Source organism: Streptopelia decaocto (assembly GCF_964273445.1).
Source record: "Streptopelia decaocto genome assembly, chromosome: 7".
Taxonomy (NCBI): Eukaryota; Metazoa; Chordata; class Aves; order Columbiformes; family Columbidae; genus Streptopelia; species Streptopelia decaocto.
Window position 1 is genome coordinate 18,757,226 of NC_138661.1, and position 21,921 is coordinate 18,779,146.

A 21,921-nucleotide genomic window follows, 5' to 3' on the forward strand; every position below is an offset into this window, starting at 1 on the left:
TCAGACTGTTGCATCCAAATACCATGTCTTCCATGTTATATACTGTTGCATCATTCTCTGAATCATCTGTATTATTAGATATTGCTATAACATGTACCATATATTATAAATTCTACTTATTTCCAAGTTAGGGCTGAAAATATTTTTTAATTATATTGTTCCTATAGCTGCTCATTAAATAAATCCACCAGAAACACACACATTTGGTAGTGATTCCAAATGGCAGTTCTTTCTTGAGCTCTGCAAAGTGTTTCTTAGTTCACTTACAAAAGCTGGACATCCTTGTAGGTTTCAATAGACCTTTTCCAAGGGCCAGAAGCTTAAGAACAAGAAAAATCAGTAAAAAGGATGGACATAAGCAAGGGTCGTTTATATTCAAAGGGTAAATTATTTTTCCTAAGTGCAAGAGAGTGAGAAGCCGTTAGAAGATAAGAGACAGTGGGCAGTTACACACCATAAAATGCAAGATGAGCTAGGAAACACATCCAGAGAAGCAGAGGCTCGGTGGAGCTCTCCTGATCAGCAGAAAAAGAAAGCAGAAGTGATGGAAGGAAGAGGGTCTCTGTGGTAGTTTGCTCAATGAGAAACATTCAGAGAAATAAACTGAAGAGTTACTCTACCCAAGTACCACCACTAGCCTGATGGGATCAACCATGGTATGAATGCTAAAGACTTCAGAAAACAGAATCAATTAAGAAAGAAGGGACAAAATTTGGCAGGACTAGGGTGTGCAGGACTATTTTGATTGTTCAGAGAGAAGAAAATCATGGAAAGTATACATCAATGGTTAAGGAATATTGCAGGCAGAAAACTGAGCATCGAGCAGGATGCATGTTACAGTTATTGAGAGCAGTAGTCAGGCGGCATGCCCAGGAAAATAAGGACAGTATTTATCCCAGAGAAGAAACAACTGATATAGTATATTTTAGGTGCTGGTTTCCCCTCAGTTGGTAATTCATTTCTTCCCCACTTTTACAAATAATTTAAAAAAACTGAACAGCATTGAAGGTAAAGTGAAGTGCCTTTCTACCTTAATGCTAATACAGTTCTATGACAATTTAAATGCTTCCTTAAGCTCTCCTGCCTAACTGAAACTTCTGACTGCTGGTACTCTAATAGTATGTCCTGTTTCAGGAAGCAAAACCAGGGGTATCCTCATAATTCTTATGCATTTACTGAAGTTCAGAATGGCTTTTCTCAACACTTAGGTTTTTAAAGAAGTGAATTTAATATACACATTAGTAACAAAACAGCTGTGGAACTCTGCAGGAATCCCATCAACAAGGAAGCAAGCAGGATGAGTAGAATGAACCAGCTGGCTAATCAGAAGAGAAGGCAGCTTGTTGAAGAAGCTGTCATCCTTGAATCTTCAATTGGTGGGTCATTTTGTCCTCGGCAGGGACTCCTTGCATGAAGTGTGATTTTTACTCTTACTGCTCAATCAGTATGACAGCTTTGGTTCTAAATGCAGTGAAAGTCTTGGCTCTAATTTGAATTATCCTCTGATGGTTTGTTTTAAAATATCAAATAAATGTAATAGCAATACAATTTAGATGTAACAGATAGAATCCATTTTAAACTCTGGATGTGAAAACTTTATTCCTTACATGTTGAGATTATCTACATGTGATTAATTTCTATGGTTTCTAGCAATTGTTTTCAGGTTATTTGATGGTGGTAGTTTTTTTGCTGAGTAATTGTCAAGTAGTGAGTTTCTTACTCAGAGCAATTCAAGCTGTGAATACGATATTAAGCTGTTGTAGACCTACAAATCTGCATGGTCGTTATATAGTTTAATGCATATTCAAGTGACATTTCACTTTTGAGGATGCCAGAACAATGGAACAGGCTGGCCAGAGAGGGTGTGGAGTCTCCTTCTCTGGAGATATTAGAAAACCACCTGGACACATTCCTGTGCAACCTGCGCTAGTTGAACCTGCTTTAACAGGAGTTGGACTGGATGATCATGATCTCCAGAGGTCCCTTCCAAGCCAAACCATTCTGTGATTCTCCTTACTCTATGGAATTATATTGTAATCATATGGAATATTTTTATGAATCTGTTTGTTTCACAGGCTGGTACTTTTCAAAGTCTAAGAAAACGTTTTGTTCTTTTCATTGCTGTTTCCAGAAGCAGTTTACATAGGAAAAAAACAGACCAAACCAAACAAGCAAAACACATGCACACACACACAAACCACCAGGGCTTTTTCCAGTTAATATGACTTACTCTTCTAGCTTATAATAGTTGCCTATTGCAGCCAATATTAATTGATTAAACTGTAGCCAAATAGTAGGAAAATATGTTTAACAGGCCTGTGTTTGTAAATTGTCTTATTTTTAGGGGTTTATAATTGTTATTTGTATTGTAATTCCCAAAGAAAGAAGTCAGGATTAAAGTTCTTGGTCAGATAGTGAAGACATAAATGAAAATGTTCTTAGCATTTAATCTGAAGAAAAAGGCAATAAAGCAGCCATCTCTGACTCATGGCAGGCAGGCAACCTGTTACCCTGCAGATCTCTTGACATTGTTCAAATCACAAGGAGTAAGTTAAAATGAGGGCTAACAGGGTACGAGACAAGTATCATTTACCCATAGTGCATCAAGGGGGTTTGGGAGAACACTGTGACAAGTGGCAAATGAATGTGGAAGAAAAGGATGTCAGTAATTGTGTTAAATTTAATTTGCATACCATAGACAAACATAATTTGGAAGATTTTATCGCTGGGGCACATCAATGGATGAGGAAGTTTTAATGGGAAAGATGGGTCCCTTGGAAATTGAATCCAGATTTTTCTGTCTGAGGCAGAGGAAGTATAGTGTCAGAAATAATAGAAGAGCAGTATAGGAAGATCCCTGGATCACAAGGTAAGTTGCATTTCTTCAGTACTTCTGCTTCCTTCAAAATACAAGTTAGATCAAAATTTAACAGCATTTGATATTAGTGAAAAGGGCAGTGGGGTTCTTAGGTGCCTTTTCCTTATGAAATCACCGTGAGTTTCCATGTAGGCTGGCTCCCTATCACATTCATATTAGACTTCCATAAATAATACAATGAGAAAAGTTATTTTAATAGAAAGTGGGTTTTGGAATGTCACAGCTAGGTCAGAAGAGTGAAGGTAAGGCAGACATTGTTAGATCTGAATGGTGTCGGGAACTTGAGCATAAAAGAACTATGCCTAGAAATACTTGCAAAAAGGACTCCAGGCCTAAATCATTCATAGCCAGCAATCCTACTGGCCTCTGGTTTCTAAGGAAGACATAGCATTTGAAATGTAGGAAATATTTAACGAGACAATAAATATATTGTGATAATTGGAAGGCAGTACCGCTGAATGACTCGTAGTCCTTAAAAGCAGTTCATATACAATCTAACGTGGTAATTCAGGAAACTGCACTCCTTAGCACTTCTCTGAAATAAAGAAAATGCACAACTTCTCTTTACTCACAGTAGACGTGTAAATAATGAGATAGCAGAGAACTTGATATATAAAGTTTTTGGAGACTTATGATAGAAATGTGTATGAATCTCATGTGAATGGCTACAATAGCTAAGGAAAAACCACTGCTATTCTTGGTATGTCCTAAAACCAGATGTAAATTAGAGAGAAATCGTAATTTGAAGACCTAGCCTTGTGTGCCTGGCCTGCTTTTGTCTCTAATTCAAGTGGACCAATATGTAATATTGCTAGGTCTTTCAGAGTGGAAGAAAAAATATAGACAATGAAGGAAATCACCCTAGTTCACAGACCATTACCAAAATAAGTTACTTATACACATGGTATACCTCATTGTATTTTTATCTGCTCTGAGAAAATTGTTGTATAGCAATACATAGAAGGCCATGTATTATGTAGGCATTTGATACATTGCAACTGCATATGGAAAGCAGGGGCCTCTGTAATTTGTTCTCCCTCATCATACCTCAGTTAACTGGAAAATAAAAGTGTTTGGAAACAAGTATTTAAAATTCCTCAAATTTCTAACTTTGTGTTTATTTGTCTTTTTATATTTAGTTATGATAATTGTTAATGCTGTTTTACCCAAACTTAAATCTATTAATGTTTTTAAGTCATACAGTGGACGATATATTATTTCAAAAGTCAAGTAACCACTTCTATCACTTTTAAAGAAATACTTTTTTATTTTTAGGAGTAACCAAATTGAACCCCTATTCATGTAGAACACTGTGAGAAGGAACCGTAAAGTTTTCATTCTCAGTGGTATATCCCATATGTTATATTTCTCTTCCTGTATTTAATTTACGTGATAGAATTGGTGTTTTCTCTCCAGTGATTTCTATGAAAGCTTCTGCCTGCGTAGAATAGAATAAAGGAAAACCTCCTTCCCAAGGGTTAACTTCATTTCTTTCAAAGTCGGAGTATCATCCGTCTTTAGTAGTATAATTAATGATCTCTAAGGATGTTTACATAGTGGAGAAATCTAAGCTAGTTTTAAGCCACCTACCTTCTTCACTTGCATGTATCTGATGTATGGCCATGGCATCAGAGATCTGAGCAGAGTTTAATTTATCCTGGCTCTTATTCGACTCTCGTGGCTTGTCCTACTGAGCTAACCAGTTGAAAGCAGACTCAGTGGCAGTCTCTGCTGGCTCTGCACTGCAGTCACTACTCCTTTGTGAAAATAAGAGAAATTATTTCTTAATTCTCTGGTTTACCACATAGAACAGATAGTGAGTTATCTAGAGAAATATGGGGTAGAATTAAAACCTTTGATCTATATTTTTGCGTGTTTGGGGTAGGTATGATGGATTAATGAGAAAGAAAGTATCAATCAGATAGATACCATATATTTCAAACTGTATGCCTACTTTAAGAGGCTGTGCTTATATGAGAGTTTTTCCATACAAAAAGAAGAAATATTATTGCCAAATTCCATATTCATATTTTTCTCTTGGGAACTAGAGGATCTGACCATGTGTAAATTGTTGTGGGGTTAGCTGGGAAAAAGCTTAAGTGACTGATTAATATATACAGCTATTTATAAAATAACAGGGTAGGCTGTATTTGCATGTAGATACTTTTCTGATAAGTACTTATTTCAGTGAATTAATAAACATGAAAATTCAAGAGGCAACTTATATTAAACATCAGTCTTTTAGGTTATTCATTTACTCTACTCAGATGTACAGTTAAAATATTCCTGTCAGAAGGAAAGTACCATTTGACTAATCCAGTTTCCTATGAAAATACACTTAGGTGATTTTGTGAGTCTTCAATTACCTAATTGTATAAGAGAATAATTTATATCTCACAGTCAGTAACTTGTGATGCTGATTATTACTCAATTTTCAGTGAAAGATCAGACAATCTACCCGAGGCACTATGTACCTTGAAATATCTATATATATTTTACTGAGAGTGTTAAATGAATAGTGACCTGTGAAATAAAGATCAATATGCTGTGACATAGTATTTTCATAATCACAGGGATGAATATATCATTTTATTCAGCTAGATGAAAATGAAAATGTAACACTTCAAGGCCATTCTCACTTTCAGATTACTTTTGGCAAGGTTCCAAAAATCCATAACATTTAAATAAATGTAGTGTTTCTTCAGATTACAACAGCTAACTACTTACTGGTTTATTTGCCATTTATTTATCACCCAACATATCTTGCTAATCTCTGCTGAAAGGTTGTTCAGAAACTGATTCTTAATTCAAAGAGTCATTTAGTGGCTTTCAGGTGTTGAACACCATATAAAGTTGAGACCCATTTTTCAAGAGCAGCTTCCAAACAGGCACAAATAGTGAATATAAAAAAAAAAAATATGTGATCTATGCCCTTAACTCGGATATTTTGGGCAAAATCCTTGCCTCGTGAAAATTAATGGCAAAACTCCCACCAACTTCAGTTTAGCCAGACTGTCAGCACTAACTTCTAAAACATTAATGAGGTGATCTTCCAGAATTAAATTCTGAGAGTATATCATATTATTTTGCTATTTGATTATTATACATTCTCAAAGGCATTTCAATCTGTATATTTTCCTTGAATGAACTAATTTACTTGCAAATAGCAAAGTTATAATAATAGTTACTGTCATTAAAATAGGCTTTTTGTAAAAAAATATGCTTTAATGGTTGATCTTTAAAAACAGATCCCTTTTATGCACCCTTTGATACATATAGTCACTGAGAAGGGTACTTGTATCATAAGCAGTATCAAATGACTTAAAGGTTCAAAACAAATAAGAGGCCATACTTAGTCATAGAGCAGGTGTTCATGAGCTTCACATGGGTTCAAAAAGCTGTCAGACAATTACATGCAATAAATACACATCATGAATAATTACATTCAGACATACATGTGAGGTTTAGGAAGCTCCTGAGTGTACAGCGAATATATCAAGGGAAGTAAACCAAGGAAGTATCACTACACTCACCCTTTTCTTCCCTACACATCCAGATACTGACTTCTGCCCAAAACAACATGTTTGGGTATATGAACCAATCATCTGGGATGGGAGACCTATTCTTTTTTCATATGGGGTTCCTGTGCATCTGAAAAGAACCAGTATAAATATAGGGACATGTAGGATACAATGCATTTAAATACGTAATGATTACTACCACAGCATGAGTCAGTAAGAAAATAATCAAACCTAGCATTCTTCTTTTTGACTACAATATGTGTTATAGAAAGTGTGGTGGGTTGACTCTGGCTGAACAGCAGGTGCCCACCAAAGCCGCTCTATCAGTCCCCTCCTCAGCCAGACAGGGGAGAGAAAATATAATGAAAGACTCATGGGTTGAGATAAGGACAGGGAGAGATCACTCACAATTAGTGTCATGAGCAATACAGACTCACCTCAGGGAAATTAATTTATTAACAATTAAATCAGAATAGAGTAATGAGAAATAAAACCAAATCTTAAAACACCTTCCCCCAATCCCTCCCTTCTTCCTGGGCTCAATTTCACTCATGATTTCTTTACCTCCTCCCCCGTGCAGTGCAAGGAGCTGGGGAATGGGGGTTGTGGTCAGTTCATCACACGTTGTGTCTGCCGCTCCTTCCTCCTCAGGGGAGGGACTCCTCACACTTCCCCTGCTCCAGTGTGGGTCCCTCCCATGGGGTGCAGTCCTTCAGGAACAGACTGCTCCAGCCTGGGTCCCCATGGGGTCACAAGTCCTGCCAGCAAACCTGCAACCACAAGGAGTAGGTCTTCTGTTAGCATGATCTTTGTTTCAAATTATGCCGCTTGCAGCATGTGGAAAGTCATGGGGCAATCTGGGAAATTTTGAACATAAGTTTGCAGTATCTTAAGACTTAGAGGCCTTGAGCTGCATGTTGTGTTATGGAGTTTCAAGAATCTGTGCCACAGGTGGCTGCATTTTGGGATTTAGAAAGGAGGTGTAAGCACTGAATTTGTGCTAAAAGTGCTAAGTATGCACAGGTCATATTGTAATGAACTTTTACCTCCTGTTGAATACACAATGATATTCCTTTTAAAAAGCTTTGAGATCCTCTTATGAGAGGTACTACACAAAAAAACATTTTTAGTTCATTAATTCTTTGTATGAAATTCAAATGTTAGGACTCTTGAGCTCTTCAAAAACAATATTGGTGTTGGATATCTACAACTAAGTATAATGTCTGTTTTACATAATGTCTTTTGGGTTTTAAATACCAAATCTCTCTTCTCTTACAGAGAAGTCGATCAGGCTTCTGATGGGTGCATCAGCTTCAAAGAGTTTGAATCTGCAATGAAGTATGGACAAGATGAAGTATCACCAGTGTACTTTGCCTAGAGAATATTCTCTGGTGGAAAGACAAAGTGAAAACTTCAGATCTCAAGATATTTAAAAATCAATGAAACTTCATTTGTTTCAGCCAGCGTTTTAAGGAATTTGACTGTAAGTGTAGCTCTGAAGAAGGGCCTTTGAAGCTTTACTGTTGACAAGTTGGGTATATTAATTTACATGTGTATGTGTGTGTCGAATACTTAAAATATTTGAAATCTCAATTGATTCCCAGTCACCCTAGTTAGGAACTGCAGCTCTGTACTTTTATTTTTGACTTAACAGATGAAAAAGGAGCAACTATAATTTCCAGTTACCGAGAAATGTATTTGTTCACTTTTTCAACACCCTTTGTTGACAGACGAAAATGTCTCACACATATAGAAACTTATTAAATTTATGGCAGATAATGCCAGGGTTATTTTAATGAGTTTCTTTTATTATTTCAGTTCCATATATTGTTCTTTTTTATATATTGCACATTATTTTAAATTATACTTCTATTGTTTTACTAGCTTCATTATTTAAGTCTGAACAATTATCAAAAACTGTACGGGTAAGGAAGTAAAGTAAGCATAAATACTTAGCTTTTTATATTTTTAATGATTTTTTTAAATGGACATAAGAATAAATCTTTAAAGTGTACATCATTTACCTCAGTCTGGCAGGCTGAAAATAATATGTATTGAAACTTTTAGCTGACTTTTGTGGAAGGATTTGGATACATGTACTTTAGCAAGAGCAGAGAATTTTCCAAGAGCTGAAAGGAAGTAAAAGGTAGAATCTGTCATTGTCTACATGGCTATCTTCCCTTCTTTCTTTCTTATCCAGTAAATGGGAGATATTCTTGCCTGCTGTAACTATATATACATCCATCCAAGCTGCGCTATAGTTAGATAAATCTTTCTTATTCGATTTATTTTATCTGTGATAATTTACTTCCTACTGCCTTTGTGTGTTCATATTAATAGTAATAGATAAAAGAGATTTCATTATGGTCCATTCAATTGCTTCGTTTCTGTTTACCAGCCAGTTGTTAAATTATTGGGATTTTATATTTCTTTTGAAACTGTCCAGAAGCAATCCCTTCCTCAAGTGAGCTTACAGACTCTAGCACATACTTAATACTACTGTAAATAAGTAACAAATAATAATGATCAGTAAGAGCAAGAGAGTATCAATTCTATTCTTAAGTCAGGAGAGTCTCCAATTTCTTCCAAATTTTAGTGAAGCATTCCAGAGTACGATTTACAGGGGAAGTATTTATAATATGATGTCTACGTTTTCTGTTCTTATTACATATATGTATCTCACTAGGTACATGTAAAGTGGAATCTTTTTCTTTGATTACATGGTAGTTAGTATATAAATAATGGGAGGAAGTTGGAGATACTGAATGTATCAGCAGATATGTCTGATTCTGTATGTAAGAACCAGACATCCGTTGGGTGAAATGAGCTGTAGCTCAAACAGCATGCCTTATGTGCTACTCAGTGGGAGCAAACTGGTGTTACCTTTAAAAGGTGATGGCAAAACATGACAGTAGATTGGGGGTTTTGTCTTAGAAATGCCATTTCCCAATAGATTAATGTTTTCATTTGAGAATCATCATCATGTAAGTTAATTACCAATATCATCACAGCCTCTTCTGAGACACAGGAGATTAAATTATTATCTCACAGGTTTAGTCACCACAGGTCTAGACACATTCATGAAAAAAAGTATGATGGTTTGCAGTGATATTACTTACATTGTATTTGTTTGGTCAGCAGAATGCAGTTTTTATGGTGCTCAGACCCTGTACCCTTCCTAAACACTGAATCCATGCACTGTTATTTTATTACAATATTTTATTATTATTTATTATTTTACTTATTTAAAAAATTATTACTTAGTTCATAAGGAACAGTTGATCTTAGAAATGTCCTACTGCTGGAATTCTTATTTCTAGTACTAGATTTTATTTAGCAGTTAAGAAGACTATGGTGTCTTGTTTATATTTCTAACCCAGCTGTGGTTTGTTGTCTAAATATTTGACAATATATCTGCTATATTTTACAAGTATAGTCTTCTGTTAAATATTATAACCAACAGAAAAGTCATTGTATGCTTTTCGATTTAAGGAATATATATGTCTTGTATATATGGCAAGGAACTCCAGAGAGGAAAGTGCTCTCTATCTCCTTTATTTCCATATGCTCTCAATTCTCATTTTCTCAAGGACTTGAAAAGTTGCTATGAACTTGAATTACTGAGAATATAAACTCCATGAGAGGCCAATGAAATTATTTTATCATGTTTTGATTTTTTTTTTAAAGAACAGAACTGTATTAAAGGATCATAAGTGTTCTTATTTCTTCTCCTGTGGGGACTCATAGAAAGAAACTGCAGACGACCACATCTGTGTGGAACTTAGTAGGCCCTGGTGACACTCCTCCTACTGAATAGTTGAATAAAAATTAATTACTAGTTAATGCTTATCTGGGTTTTGGCCAGCAAACTGCATGAGCACTTCAGCTATCACTACAAATCAATAAAATTAGGAATGGCATTTATTGGCAGGTTAGGTGGTGGCCTATTCTCAGCAATGGCTTGGGAAACAATAAAAGCAATAGCTATCCAGCAATTGGATGAAAGAGGCATGTCCTCTCCATTTTTGTGTGTTTTCTGTTGCTGATGTAACAACTCGACATGAAAGGTCACCATGAAAGGATTGGCAAGGCCTTAGCCTACAAGCTGCAGTCCTGACAACTCATGTCAACTCCAGTGTGACATAGAATGGGACTGTGCACTTATTAGCAGGTTACATTCTTATCTGCAACATTTCCAAGCTTGTAGGGACATCACTGATATGAGCCCAGATAAGAAGTTTTATTTTGTTTGATGGCTACCATCTTTGGCAGAACCCTGGCAACTGAATTGTGGCTGAACCTCCAGCACTGAAAAAATTAGTTGTGGTAGCTAAAGAGCTCTTTAACAAACAATTATCCATGTACTCTATGGAACAGCACAGAGGTGGATCTTCAGGATTTACTTACCATAATGCTATATTGATTTTTCCAAGTTTATAAGCACAGCTTCTTTCCTATTATGTAGACTTTTGTTGCTTTCTGACACCTCAGTTACTTAACAAGCAGGATTTCCTTCTTAATAATATCCATAAAGAGAATATTTACTTTTCTCAAGTTTTCAAGTGAAGAATCATCTGTTTAAATTATTTGTAAATGGATCCTTTATACACTTAGCTTATTGCTGCCATTTTATAGCAAATGGATAAATTATATAACCATAAACACAATAAAAGTATATTTGTTTTCTTCCCCTGAGGCTTCTTTAATTTACTATAGCTGTTGAAATCTAGTAAAGCTGTAATTTCCTTTTGAAGGATTTGGATGATTCAGACTTTTCACCAGGGCCTGTAGTGACAGGGCAAGGGGCAACGGTTTTAAGCTGAATGAGTGTAGATTCAGATTGGACATCAGGAACAAAATGTTTTGCAGTGTGCGTGGTGAGACACACAGGCTGCCCAGAGAAACTGTGGATGCCCCATCACTGGAAGGGCTCAAGGCCAGGCTGGACGGGGCTTTGAGAAACCTGGTCTAGTGGAAGGTGTCCCTGCCCATGGCAGGGGGGTTGGAACTAGGTGATCTTTGGAAGTCCCTTCCAACCCAAACCATTCTATGATTCTATTGTTTTATCGATTGAGTGAGCAGTTGTTAAACAATAGTCTTTGGGCAACATGACGTTCCTGGTAGCCTGCACAGTGTAGTTTACCAAAATCAGGGAGAGCTTTGCCTGAAAAATAATTCAGACGATTAAGCCCAAAATTGAGATTTTCCTCAATGAAATATTTTGTTTACTTTTTCTTCCTTGTGTACCAAATTACGAGTATTTCATCAATTTATTCAGTAATAATAATAATAATTGCAGTACATTATAGAATATGCAATATGTTCTTATAAGTTTCCTAAAATAAAACCTAGTGTAAAGATAGTACATTAGGTTTGTGGCAGCGTTACTGTGTCTTCTATCTTTAATCAGCTGGGTGGGTGGTGGCTAACAAGTCAAATCCAGTAACTAGCTGACACACAAAATGTCACAGTTCAAAGAAAAGCTTTGGCATGACTCTCATTTACTATAACATATCAGCTTTGCACTTCTCTGGTAATGAAATGCAGCCTTAAAGTTAGTATGAATTACAACTGCATCACTGCTTCGATTCCTTAACACTGTTCTTTGGGAAGGCTGCTCAAATATAAAGAAACTGAGACCTGTTTGTGTAAGTTTTTGAGATTGCCAATAATGATTTGAGAAAATACATTGCACTGTTGTCCATAAGAAACAAGAATAACAAGTGGGTTTTTAAATCATAATTCTTTAAGAATCTATATCTGAGCCCCTTATTTGCAAGAAATAAAAATTTTGTGATGGATTTTATAAGACCCCATAAATTGCACATTTTGGCCCAAAACACAGGTTCTGAAGTGAACTCCCAATCTTCCTCACTTTCTGTGTATTGGTTCAGTTTGCAGAGTCATTATGGAACATGCACATCAAGGTTCATGTTGGAGTACACTATAATAGAAGACCACTCTGGGCATGCATGAAACATGCTGCAATACCTAACAAAGATATGAATCTGAATGGTGACTAGCTTGCACCACCATGAAGTTTTCCAAGTCCTCCAGCATATATCAAGCAGTCCAGCCAACTGTGAGCAAAACAGTCAAAACAGCAAGGCATCTCATTCTCCATGTCTGGGTTTTCATTTGAAAGAAAAGCCAGTGTCACTGCCATCCCAATGTTCTCTTGGATTTGTTTGGGTTACCTGAAATTGAGGTAATTTTTCATGCAGTTAGTTTTTTATTCTTAGTAGTTAGCACCGCCTTTTATTTTGGACATAGTTTGAGAATAATGAGAGAGCACTCTGAGACAGAGTTAATGTTTTCTTCTGGTAGGTTTCCAGTGTTTGGGATTTGGTATGAAGAGAATGTTAAGAGCTCACTGATATCTTGGCCGTTGCCAAAGGAACCAAGGACTTTTCAGCTGTTCAGCTGCAGATGCAAGATAGTGTTGGGAGAGAACATAATGGGACAGCACCTACACTTACATCCAGTGTGTTCAATTAAGTATTCCATACCATGAACATCATGCTCCATATATAAGAAGGAAATTGCTGGGGACTGGCCTTCTTTGATGGCTGTGATCCATGAGGGCTCCTGCTCCTGCTCCTGGTGCCTGATCTGTGATTTCCCTATGCCTGCTGTGATCTCTGTCTTATTACTGGACTTGGTAACACTATAGCTCCAGTCCTTTGTTAGTCCCTTCATTAGGACCTTTGGATGTTGATCAAACATAGAGTGAGGGCAGAGATTGTCTGCTGGCATCATGGTGTCATCCAGAAATGAGCAGGAACAGAAACAAACCTGCTTTTCAATTTGAGACCGTAAGGACGCAGGGCAGTGACATGCTGTCTTCTGCATGAGCCAGACAACAGGAGTTTCCTAGGGTGGAGGATCCCATGGACAAGAAAACAACAGTTCTGTAGCATAGCTTCTATTCAGACAACTTTAAACAAAATGCGTGGTGAGAACATTCCATCTAGTGAGTCTGCACCAATGGCATCATAATACTAAAGTTTGCATTTAGATATATAGGTCTCTTAGAGTCATTCTAATTTAAATACATTTAAAATGTAAGGCAAAAATTTAGTTTCTTTTATCATTGACTTTACTAAATATAAGAAAATATTGAAGAATGTAGGTATAGATGGCTTACAAACTAGCTATGAAAAATAAGACACCTACAATAGTACATCTTCGGATGAGTTACTGCATTAGAAGACCTGAAACAAGTCTGCTGAGAAAACCCTAGTAGCTGCAGAACATTTATGCCAGAGAAAAAAGAACTTTGAAATACTTAGTCTTTCTTGGAGAAGAAAGCTGTGGTAGATGTTAAATAATTGTGAAATATTCAGTGACATATTGAGATGTAACAGATGCTATGGAATCATGTCTTAGTCAAACATTGTACTAATTTTGTAAGTGTCGTATATTTGTTAGCATTGCTATTCCTGGCTGAGGGCAACCTTGAGAGTTAGTAATATGAAATTCTAGTGATAAAGGAGTACAAATAACAACTCATTTGAAATTCTACTTGCCCACTCTGTTGGGGAAGCAGTGCATGAATACATTTAACTGTCTCAAAAGGCCTCAAAAGAGGAAAAACATGAAATTCTGACTTTTGACAGCATTGTTTTGGAAGAGGGAGCCCTATTCCAGAACTAATACACTGTGCCTAAAGAGAGCAGCCCTGAAGAAGGACCCTAAGTCTCCTAGATTTTCCAAGTCCCCGTTTAAAAGATAGGTCACTGCCTGATAATCTAGCAAATATATTAGCAACATGTTTTTAGCTTTCTTTTTTCCTGAGAGGCACTTGATCTGAATTAATATGTTTAATTAAATGTTTTTGGGGTGTTTTTGTTTGTTGTGGGTTTTTTTGGTGTTTTGTGTTTGTTTATTTGTTTCATAGTTAGCTTTGTGAAATGAACAGGTTTTACTGGAGATTTTAACACTGCCTTGAAGTCAAACCTACAGGGACAATTGCAGAGTAGCGCAGGTGATGCATCCCAAAAGTCCTATCTGGACAGAGACTGAATTTCACCAAATAAAAGATAAACAGTAGAGTCCTGAAACTTAAGCTAAATGCCATAGAATTGTAACGATCGTACAGGACAGACCTAAGACCCACCTTTTCCAATGTGTGGTCTCCGACAGCTGGCAGTAGTGATGTAACCACATGGCAGCCAGCGTGCAGAAGAGTGATGTTTCCCCAGCACGCTCGATGTGTCCAACTGCCAGACGTTTACACCTCCCCTCTGTTATGTCCTGTACTGTGGAAGTGATTCTGTCTCGAATCCCGCTTGCTCCTTTCTCTGTTGTTGTTTTCTGTTTGTTTGTTTTCCAGACATACTACAGTCTTTTTTGAGACGATCAGACTCACTGCTGAAGTTGTGGAAATAACTGTAGGTTTATATAGCAGCACAATAATGTTTCCCATTTTATGTTCTATAGCTTTCATAATAACAATTTGAAGATTCAGTAGTGAAATGGATGTGCAGTTAATTCAGAAATGATGTTAGGAAGTGGTTAGATTTCTCTTTAGTTTTGCCATTATCTTTGTTTGTACATTATATAGCTTTACTATCATTAAAATATATATATATATCATCAATAAGAAATAAAAAATATAACTCAGATTATTTGTGATATTTAAGAACCTAAATGAATAGGAAGATAGCTCTTGTAGTCTGCAAAATGATTGAGGCAGCTAAGTGCTGGCTTCTACTGGAATCTAATAGTTCATGCACTAAGTACACACATAGCTTTGAAAATCCTGTAGAAATCACCCTGCATTTTTAGGTTTTTAAAATTAGACCCTTCATATAAATATATAAGAAAAAGAAGGATTTTAAAAATCAGACACATATCGCAGACAGCCTCACTCCTGCAGTTCGCTGAGAACAGGAGGTAGATCCTCAGACTGGTACTTGACCACTGGTGTATTTATGCACCGCAGGGCAGTGTCATGCAAAACGCTGTCCAGAAGCAAGGTTTGGGTCCTGCGCTCCATCGTGCCGACCCAGCTGTGCTGCTTCCAGTGGTGGAGCGATCCTCCCCAGCGTCTGCTGAGAACCTCTGCAGCGCCCGCCATGCTTCATCTGCCTTGCTAGACAAGCAGGGTTCAAATCTTTATGCGGTGCCACAACCCGGGTGTGCTATGATAAGAGAGAGACTACTTCATAGAGAGATTTTCTCTGTTCACAGTGATCCATGAGAACAGCTGTGGATTTCTAAACTTAGCAAATCACCTATATTTACTGGAGCTTAAGAAAAATGAGTCATCCAGATTTAATAAAAAAATCATTTAATACTGAAACTTATTAGGTTCCTTTGACAAAGACTGGTCAGAAACTGTGTGTTCATTGTTGCTATGATTATAATATTTTGCTCCTAATTGTGAAAACTGTCACAATCTACAAGTTGGCATGATGTATTAAAATTTAGATCAGGAAAAGGCTAATTATAAGACATTTAGAACTGAGGACTCTAAGTCAAGGGTAAGAAAACATGTTGGATCTCTAGTTGAGAGCTGGTCATGGCAAAAAGAACAGTAGGATCATAAAGAAAATATTTGTAGCTCTCTGATTTGTACCAGTTCTCTATTGCAGTGATTCATCATTGCAGTTCTCTGTTCTCTATTGCAGTTCTCTAACTGAAGTATAGAACAAAAAAAATTTAGAAACGGTGTACATAGGCCAAGGGACACAAAGAAGTTCAGGCACCTTTGTACTATTGAAATCAGAAGAACTTATAGAAATGCCCTGCGGGGTTAGGTCCATGGTCCATCTAGTTCGATAGCCTGTCTCCAACTGTGCCCATGGGAAACGCTGTTGAGGAAGGGTCCACAAGCCTGGATTATACCTGCAGCTCAGTCCTTTCATACTGCCCCAGCATCCATAGTCACCAGATTAAGAAAGTTGGAGGGCACACTGCTAGTTTTAAAGACTTATGAAGAAAAAACAAAACAAAATAAAGCCTAAAACCACAAACATTTACAAGAACTGCTAAACACAGGCTAAGCTGAACTTGAAGTGGCTTGGCCCCTTCCAGTCATCGTGCAAAAAAACCCCATACTTTGTCATAAGAAAATGTAAACAGTCAAAGGCTTTCAGAGTATATTTATGATCCTTTATGTAGATATGTCATTCACTGTTCTTTTACAGCATGCTCCTTTTTTCTAGGAAGCATACAAATAAGATCAGATTTTAACTGCTAATTAATAGTGTTCCACAGCCTTCTGGCAACAGAGGAAGTTCTTCATTGGCAGCTTTGCTCTCCCTTAAACCTACTTTGTTTTAAATGACTTTTATCATGCTGTCAGCAAAGCTATAGCTCTTAACAGAGACCTTGGTATCAAAGATGGAAAGATCCAAAGATGGACTTGCACACAGAAGTGGAAAATCTTTTAGTTATATTTTATTTCAAAACCTCTATCTATTTGGGCTGAAAAGAAAAAGATTATTTTGTCTTGATGACATATCCCTGTATTTCACAAAGATATGCCCGATGTGGTTTGTGTATTTCATCAAGTGTTTAAATGTGGTAAAAAAATGAGCTGTCCACTTAATTATTTGCAAGTCTTCATTAATCTACAAACTAATACCATCATTATTAAAGATCACAAAATGAGTATCTAGAAAACAATTCAGAACAGTTTCTCCATAATCTTATAAATAAGGGTATTTTTTGGATACTTGAATCCCTTTAGTGTATGCTGTGTTCCTTTTATACAATAATTTCAAAGTCCAAATATTGTTTAGTACTGAGTCAAATGCCTCACAGGGGCTGTCATATCAGAATATTAATACACCAGCCTTGTAATTTCACAGGAAAATCATATCAAGTTTATTTAACAAGATCTGATTTTTTAAAAAATGTGTTGATTGACATACGTATAGTACCATCCTGTGATTTCTTATTGACTGGGTATTGTATTATCTCATGTGTTATCTGTAATTCTTATTTATATGTAAGCCTCTTTATGCCATTCTCACACTGTGAAGTGATGTTAGAATGAGCATAAATGTAGTTTATACTCTTTTGAACATTCATTTATATTGCTAAAATGGTATAAAACGAACAAATGAAGATCACAGGCATGGTTATTTTTATGTAACTTTGTATGTGTTTAAAGTTGTGAGCATCTCTGAGAGCTTGTACAGAGTATCTCAGATTCCATGAGATAGTACATCTTCCCAATAATTGAAGTACCTATCTTCCATCTCTGACTTTAGAGGTTTTCTTCACGCTTTCTGTTGCACAATTGTTATGGACGTGACATGCTGTTATTACATTAAAAAGTAGAGATTTCCAGGAGATAAAATCTCAATTAGTGCAAGGACGCCCTGAGCCTCTATTCCTGGGAAGTCTACCTAAAAATTCTTCTGAAGGAGAATCCTAAGCCAAGACAAATGTTAAACAGATTGTATTTTGGTGTTTTATAGAGGTAGCCTGAATCTTCATACTCTTAACACGAATGACTTCAAATTCCTTTCTGCTTTCTTTTCTATTTACTTTTCAACAGCATTAATTTAGTTTACACCAGTTTAAACAAAACTTAGACTTCTGTTGATAAAGTTGTTATACACAGAGAAGGTTTAAATATGTTCCTGTCTTTAAACAGTCCTGCTGATTGTATAGCAGAAATGCTGATGGGAACTTACTAAGGACACTCTTTTGAAGAATAGAACTGAAAAGGGTCCAGAAACAACCTAGACCAAGCCTGTCAGTGTCATGTCAGATTGACCAGAGTATCTCAGGAGAACTGAGAAAACCCTGGAAAATTACACTAGAAATGGACTTAAAGTACTGAGGGAGATACACAAACAAATGAAATCATGGTTTTCATACAAAAGCAGTTATAGGAACATCAAACTTTTTTTGTTTGATATCTTTTTATTCTGTAATTATTTTTAAAATTTTAAATTTAAATTAAGTTTAATTTAAAAAAAATTATTATTGTAATAGCAATATTAACTGTGTCTGCTGCTCTGTAATCCATTTCACCCAATGCAAGTCCCACACTGGCAGGGCTACTTAGGCACCAGTGAAGGTAAAAGTGGGATTTTCAAAAGTGTCTACCAAAATTAGTGGCCTATGTCACTGAAGTTACATACAACATTGCTGAATAACTTAGGACTTAACTTGGGACATAAAGATACACATGAGCTAGTTTATGTTAGTGAAAATAGCTGAAGCTAAGCTGCTTCCAGTATTTGAGCTAGTTCATCTGTTGCTAACCGTAGAGATCTCTGTATTTGGTGCCATAGTGGAGAAATACCCCGAACATTTTTCAATATCCCATCTATAGTCAATGGAATCAGAGGTGTCAGTGAAGATTTTGTTTTATTGGCAGAATCTTGAATTCTGATGATAGTGCATGAAAACAGTAATATAGTTATGTGTCAACTTCTGTTGGAAGTTTTGTAGGAAGATTTGCAACTATGCAAAGCATCTTTTTACTTACAACTTATATTTTATTCAAAAATCATTGCTGCCCAATAAACAAGAAACACCATGTTACCACTTTATAGCCACTTCTGAGAGCATAGCAGTTAATCTAACTCTGCAGTTGCACTGTTACTGTGTATTGCAAAATGTATGTGATGTTCACTTACCTGAAATATAGCACCAGGGTTATCTTAAACATTGTATTTTTATGACTTTTAAAGCCACCGTGCTGCAAACTGTATGTAATCCAGCAAAAAGTCTTTTCTTTCCTTTAAATACACTTGATCACTATTTCAGGAATATTTACTGCAGCAGTATCTATCCTTGCACAGGAACCCAATAGGCAAAGTACTCCACAAACATGTCGAAAAGGGTCTCTGCCTCTAAGAACAGGGGGCATAGTTCATCTTTCTTCCTGCTGAGATAACATACTTACTCGACTGTTTTCTGACCAATTTTACTTATCTCCAGCTATGCAAATACTGCATTTTTTGCATGTTTTGCAAAACCCGTTAATGCCCCTTCCTGAATCAATCAACAGAAAACCTAAATATTTCACCTCTGTGAAACAGTCTCTGGTATTATCACAAAAATCACATGGGCAACGGTATGTTGGCAAGCTATGTTTGATGTTTCTCCTCCCTGCGCCAGATAATATATGTGCATAATTGCTCAAGTGCCATCTGGTTGCAACTTAAGATGTGTTGCTCATTGATAATGAAAGCGTTGATGTGGTCCCACACATGAAACGGAAGTGTGTTTCATGTAAGCCTGCATGGTTTTGTAGGACCTTGATATAAAAAAAGAGCAATGCCTTGTCAAAACCTTTTAAATGTGCATTTAATAATAGTTTTTCTAAATTTAATGAAAATCTGGCTGCAAGATACCTGATTGGTTTGGGCTTGAAAAATTTAGTATCTAATATGCGCATAGAGTGGCAGTGTGAAGCCTTCAGCCCCTTTTAGCACAAAGTACTAGGGCTTCCCTGGCACAGAGGAAACGCAGGGAAGAGCGGGGTTCAAATGTGTCTGGGGCTCAGGCCAGGGTCCACTGCAGTACATGGCAAAACTCCCTTTGACACGAATGTGCATGACATTGCCTCTGTCTCCCCAAAACAGGGAACAGTGTCAGAGCAATCCGGAAAAATCCCAGGAAGAAGTGAGCAAGGACATGGTAACATTATTCAAATGCACAAAAGACTTGCAGATACGGGAAAAAAAACCCAAACCTTTTCTTCGTGTCCATTGATAGTACAGAAAGTAATGTGATTAAACTGCAGCAAGTGAGATTTACTTTAAAGCGGTGAAAACTCTTTAATGATTGGGGAGTGACTGGCAGGGATCTGTTGCCTGGAGCACTTGTCAAATGCCCATTAACAAGGGGGCTCTAAGAACAGGCTGAACATATACCTGCCAAGAAAAGCTTAGGTTTAGTCCATTCTGCCATGGGGCAGGGACATGAAAGAATGAACTCTGAGATCCTTCCAGCCCCTGCTGTCATCCTCTGTATTCTGTGTGAAGAGTTCTCATCTCCCTTGCCTTTATACCAACATTTGTGTGTAATGTCATTCAAAGGAGCAATGCCCTGAGCAGTTCGTCCCTTTGACCTGTACTTTAGACCAGAAAATGATGGAGCATTAGATATTTGGGGTTTTTTAAATCAGTTTTAACATTTGCTTGTCTACCTGATAGTGTCCATTTTAAACACAGATTATTGTTGTTCCAAATGTGCACAAAAGTGATAAGGGAGGTGACTAGAAGCTTATTATTAATTTGCTGCTTTTATCTTCACGAAATTAACATTCTGGCAAGGAATTTAATTGGACTTTTTTGTTAATTCTCACAGTGATGCTTTCGTTTTTCCTTTTGGGACTGGAGAGAAAAACCAGCATCTGGTGTTTGAGGATGCTAGGGATTTACACCATATTATGTGTAATATCTCTACTGTAAATAAACAAAATGAATAATTAAGTGAATAATGAGGTGTCCTGAATGAAGACTTCACTGACTGTGTCTATGGAGTATTTGTACTCCTGTCGTTTGTTCTCTGTTGGGCATCACATTGCCCATATGGATATCAGCAATGTATTTTTTCAAGCAGAAGCCAGACATAATATTAGTGAAAGCTGTCAGATAAGCAAAGGGGCTTTTGCTCTTCAGTGGTGTATCTGTCTGCATGAGAGCATAAAATACAAGAATAGTAGAATATGCCTCGTAGCCCTGAGGACACTGACAGGCCTGACTGCCCCCTCTGGCTTCCCCAGGGCTCCCCACGCTGCCCACAGCCCACGACCCCGTGTCAGCCCCCGGGTGGTGCCACAGCAGGGCCAGTTACCAGCTCGCCACAGCCCTGCCCGGCCGTGAGTCCCAGAGTTGGGCTCAGCTGCAGGCCCGTGTCTCGGCCTGGCCTCGGCCCATTCCCACCCCCAGGGAAGTGCCCCATGGCCCTGGCTGGGCTGCCCCTGGTGCCCCCAGCCTGCCCAGCCACCTTGAGCTGCAGGGCCCTGCCCTGCCCTGCCACCCCACGGAGCTCCCACAGGAGCCCCAGCCCATGTGCCTCAGCAGCTTGTGAGGAGATTTAAGTTCAGAAGAAATGTAGAAGGGCTACAGTGGAAGTGTTGTAAAGTCTGTTCTGATACGAAACTGAGTTCTGGGGATTGTTGGGGCATTTTTGTTTCCTGGCACCGTGTTGGATGTAGATGCTGTCTTCCATAATTCATTATTTTGCTGTAGATGGTGGTAGGAAGTGTTCAAATCACTGGAACACCAGTGGCATGAAGGGTAACTCTTCCCATAGTCCATGAAGCAGCTAAGGACAGAGCAAGGGGTGGGAGCTGCTGGATTCAGCCACAGACCCGCCTCAGCTATTCCAAACAATTGCTTATTTTATCTGTTCCTTGCATTAAAAAAAAAAATAAATTAGAGGTAATCTGATTTGCTGATTTCACTTGCTTTTACAGAAAAAAAAAGAAGGTGACACCATGAGTGACTACTCGGTATTTCTGTAAATGTGTGGCATCACACGAAGTTAAGATATCATTTTTTTTCATTGGAACACTTTATATACGTGCTAACGATCGGT

The 21,921-nt window shown here is 37.4% G+C and overlaps 1 protein-coding gene across 1 annotated transcript in view; it reads left to right on the plus strand.

Moving 5' to 3' along the window:
- EFCAB11 (EF-hand calcium binding domain 11) overlaps positions 1–21,921 on the plus strand; it is a gene marked incomplete at its 5' end in the record, with an annotated part of 113,443 nt that overhangs the window by 55,467 nt on the left and 36,055 nt on the right. The window contains one exon of the mRNA XM_082058357.1: positions 7,678–7,882. Within this exon, the coding sequence (XP_081914483.1) occupies positions 7,678–7,777 (100 nt within the window). The 3' untranslated portion in view covers positions 7,778–7,882. The remainder of the gene's footprint in view (positions 1–7,677; positions 7,883–21,921) is intronic.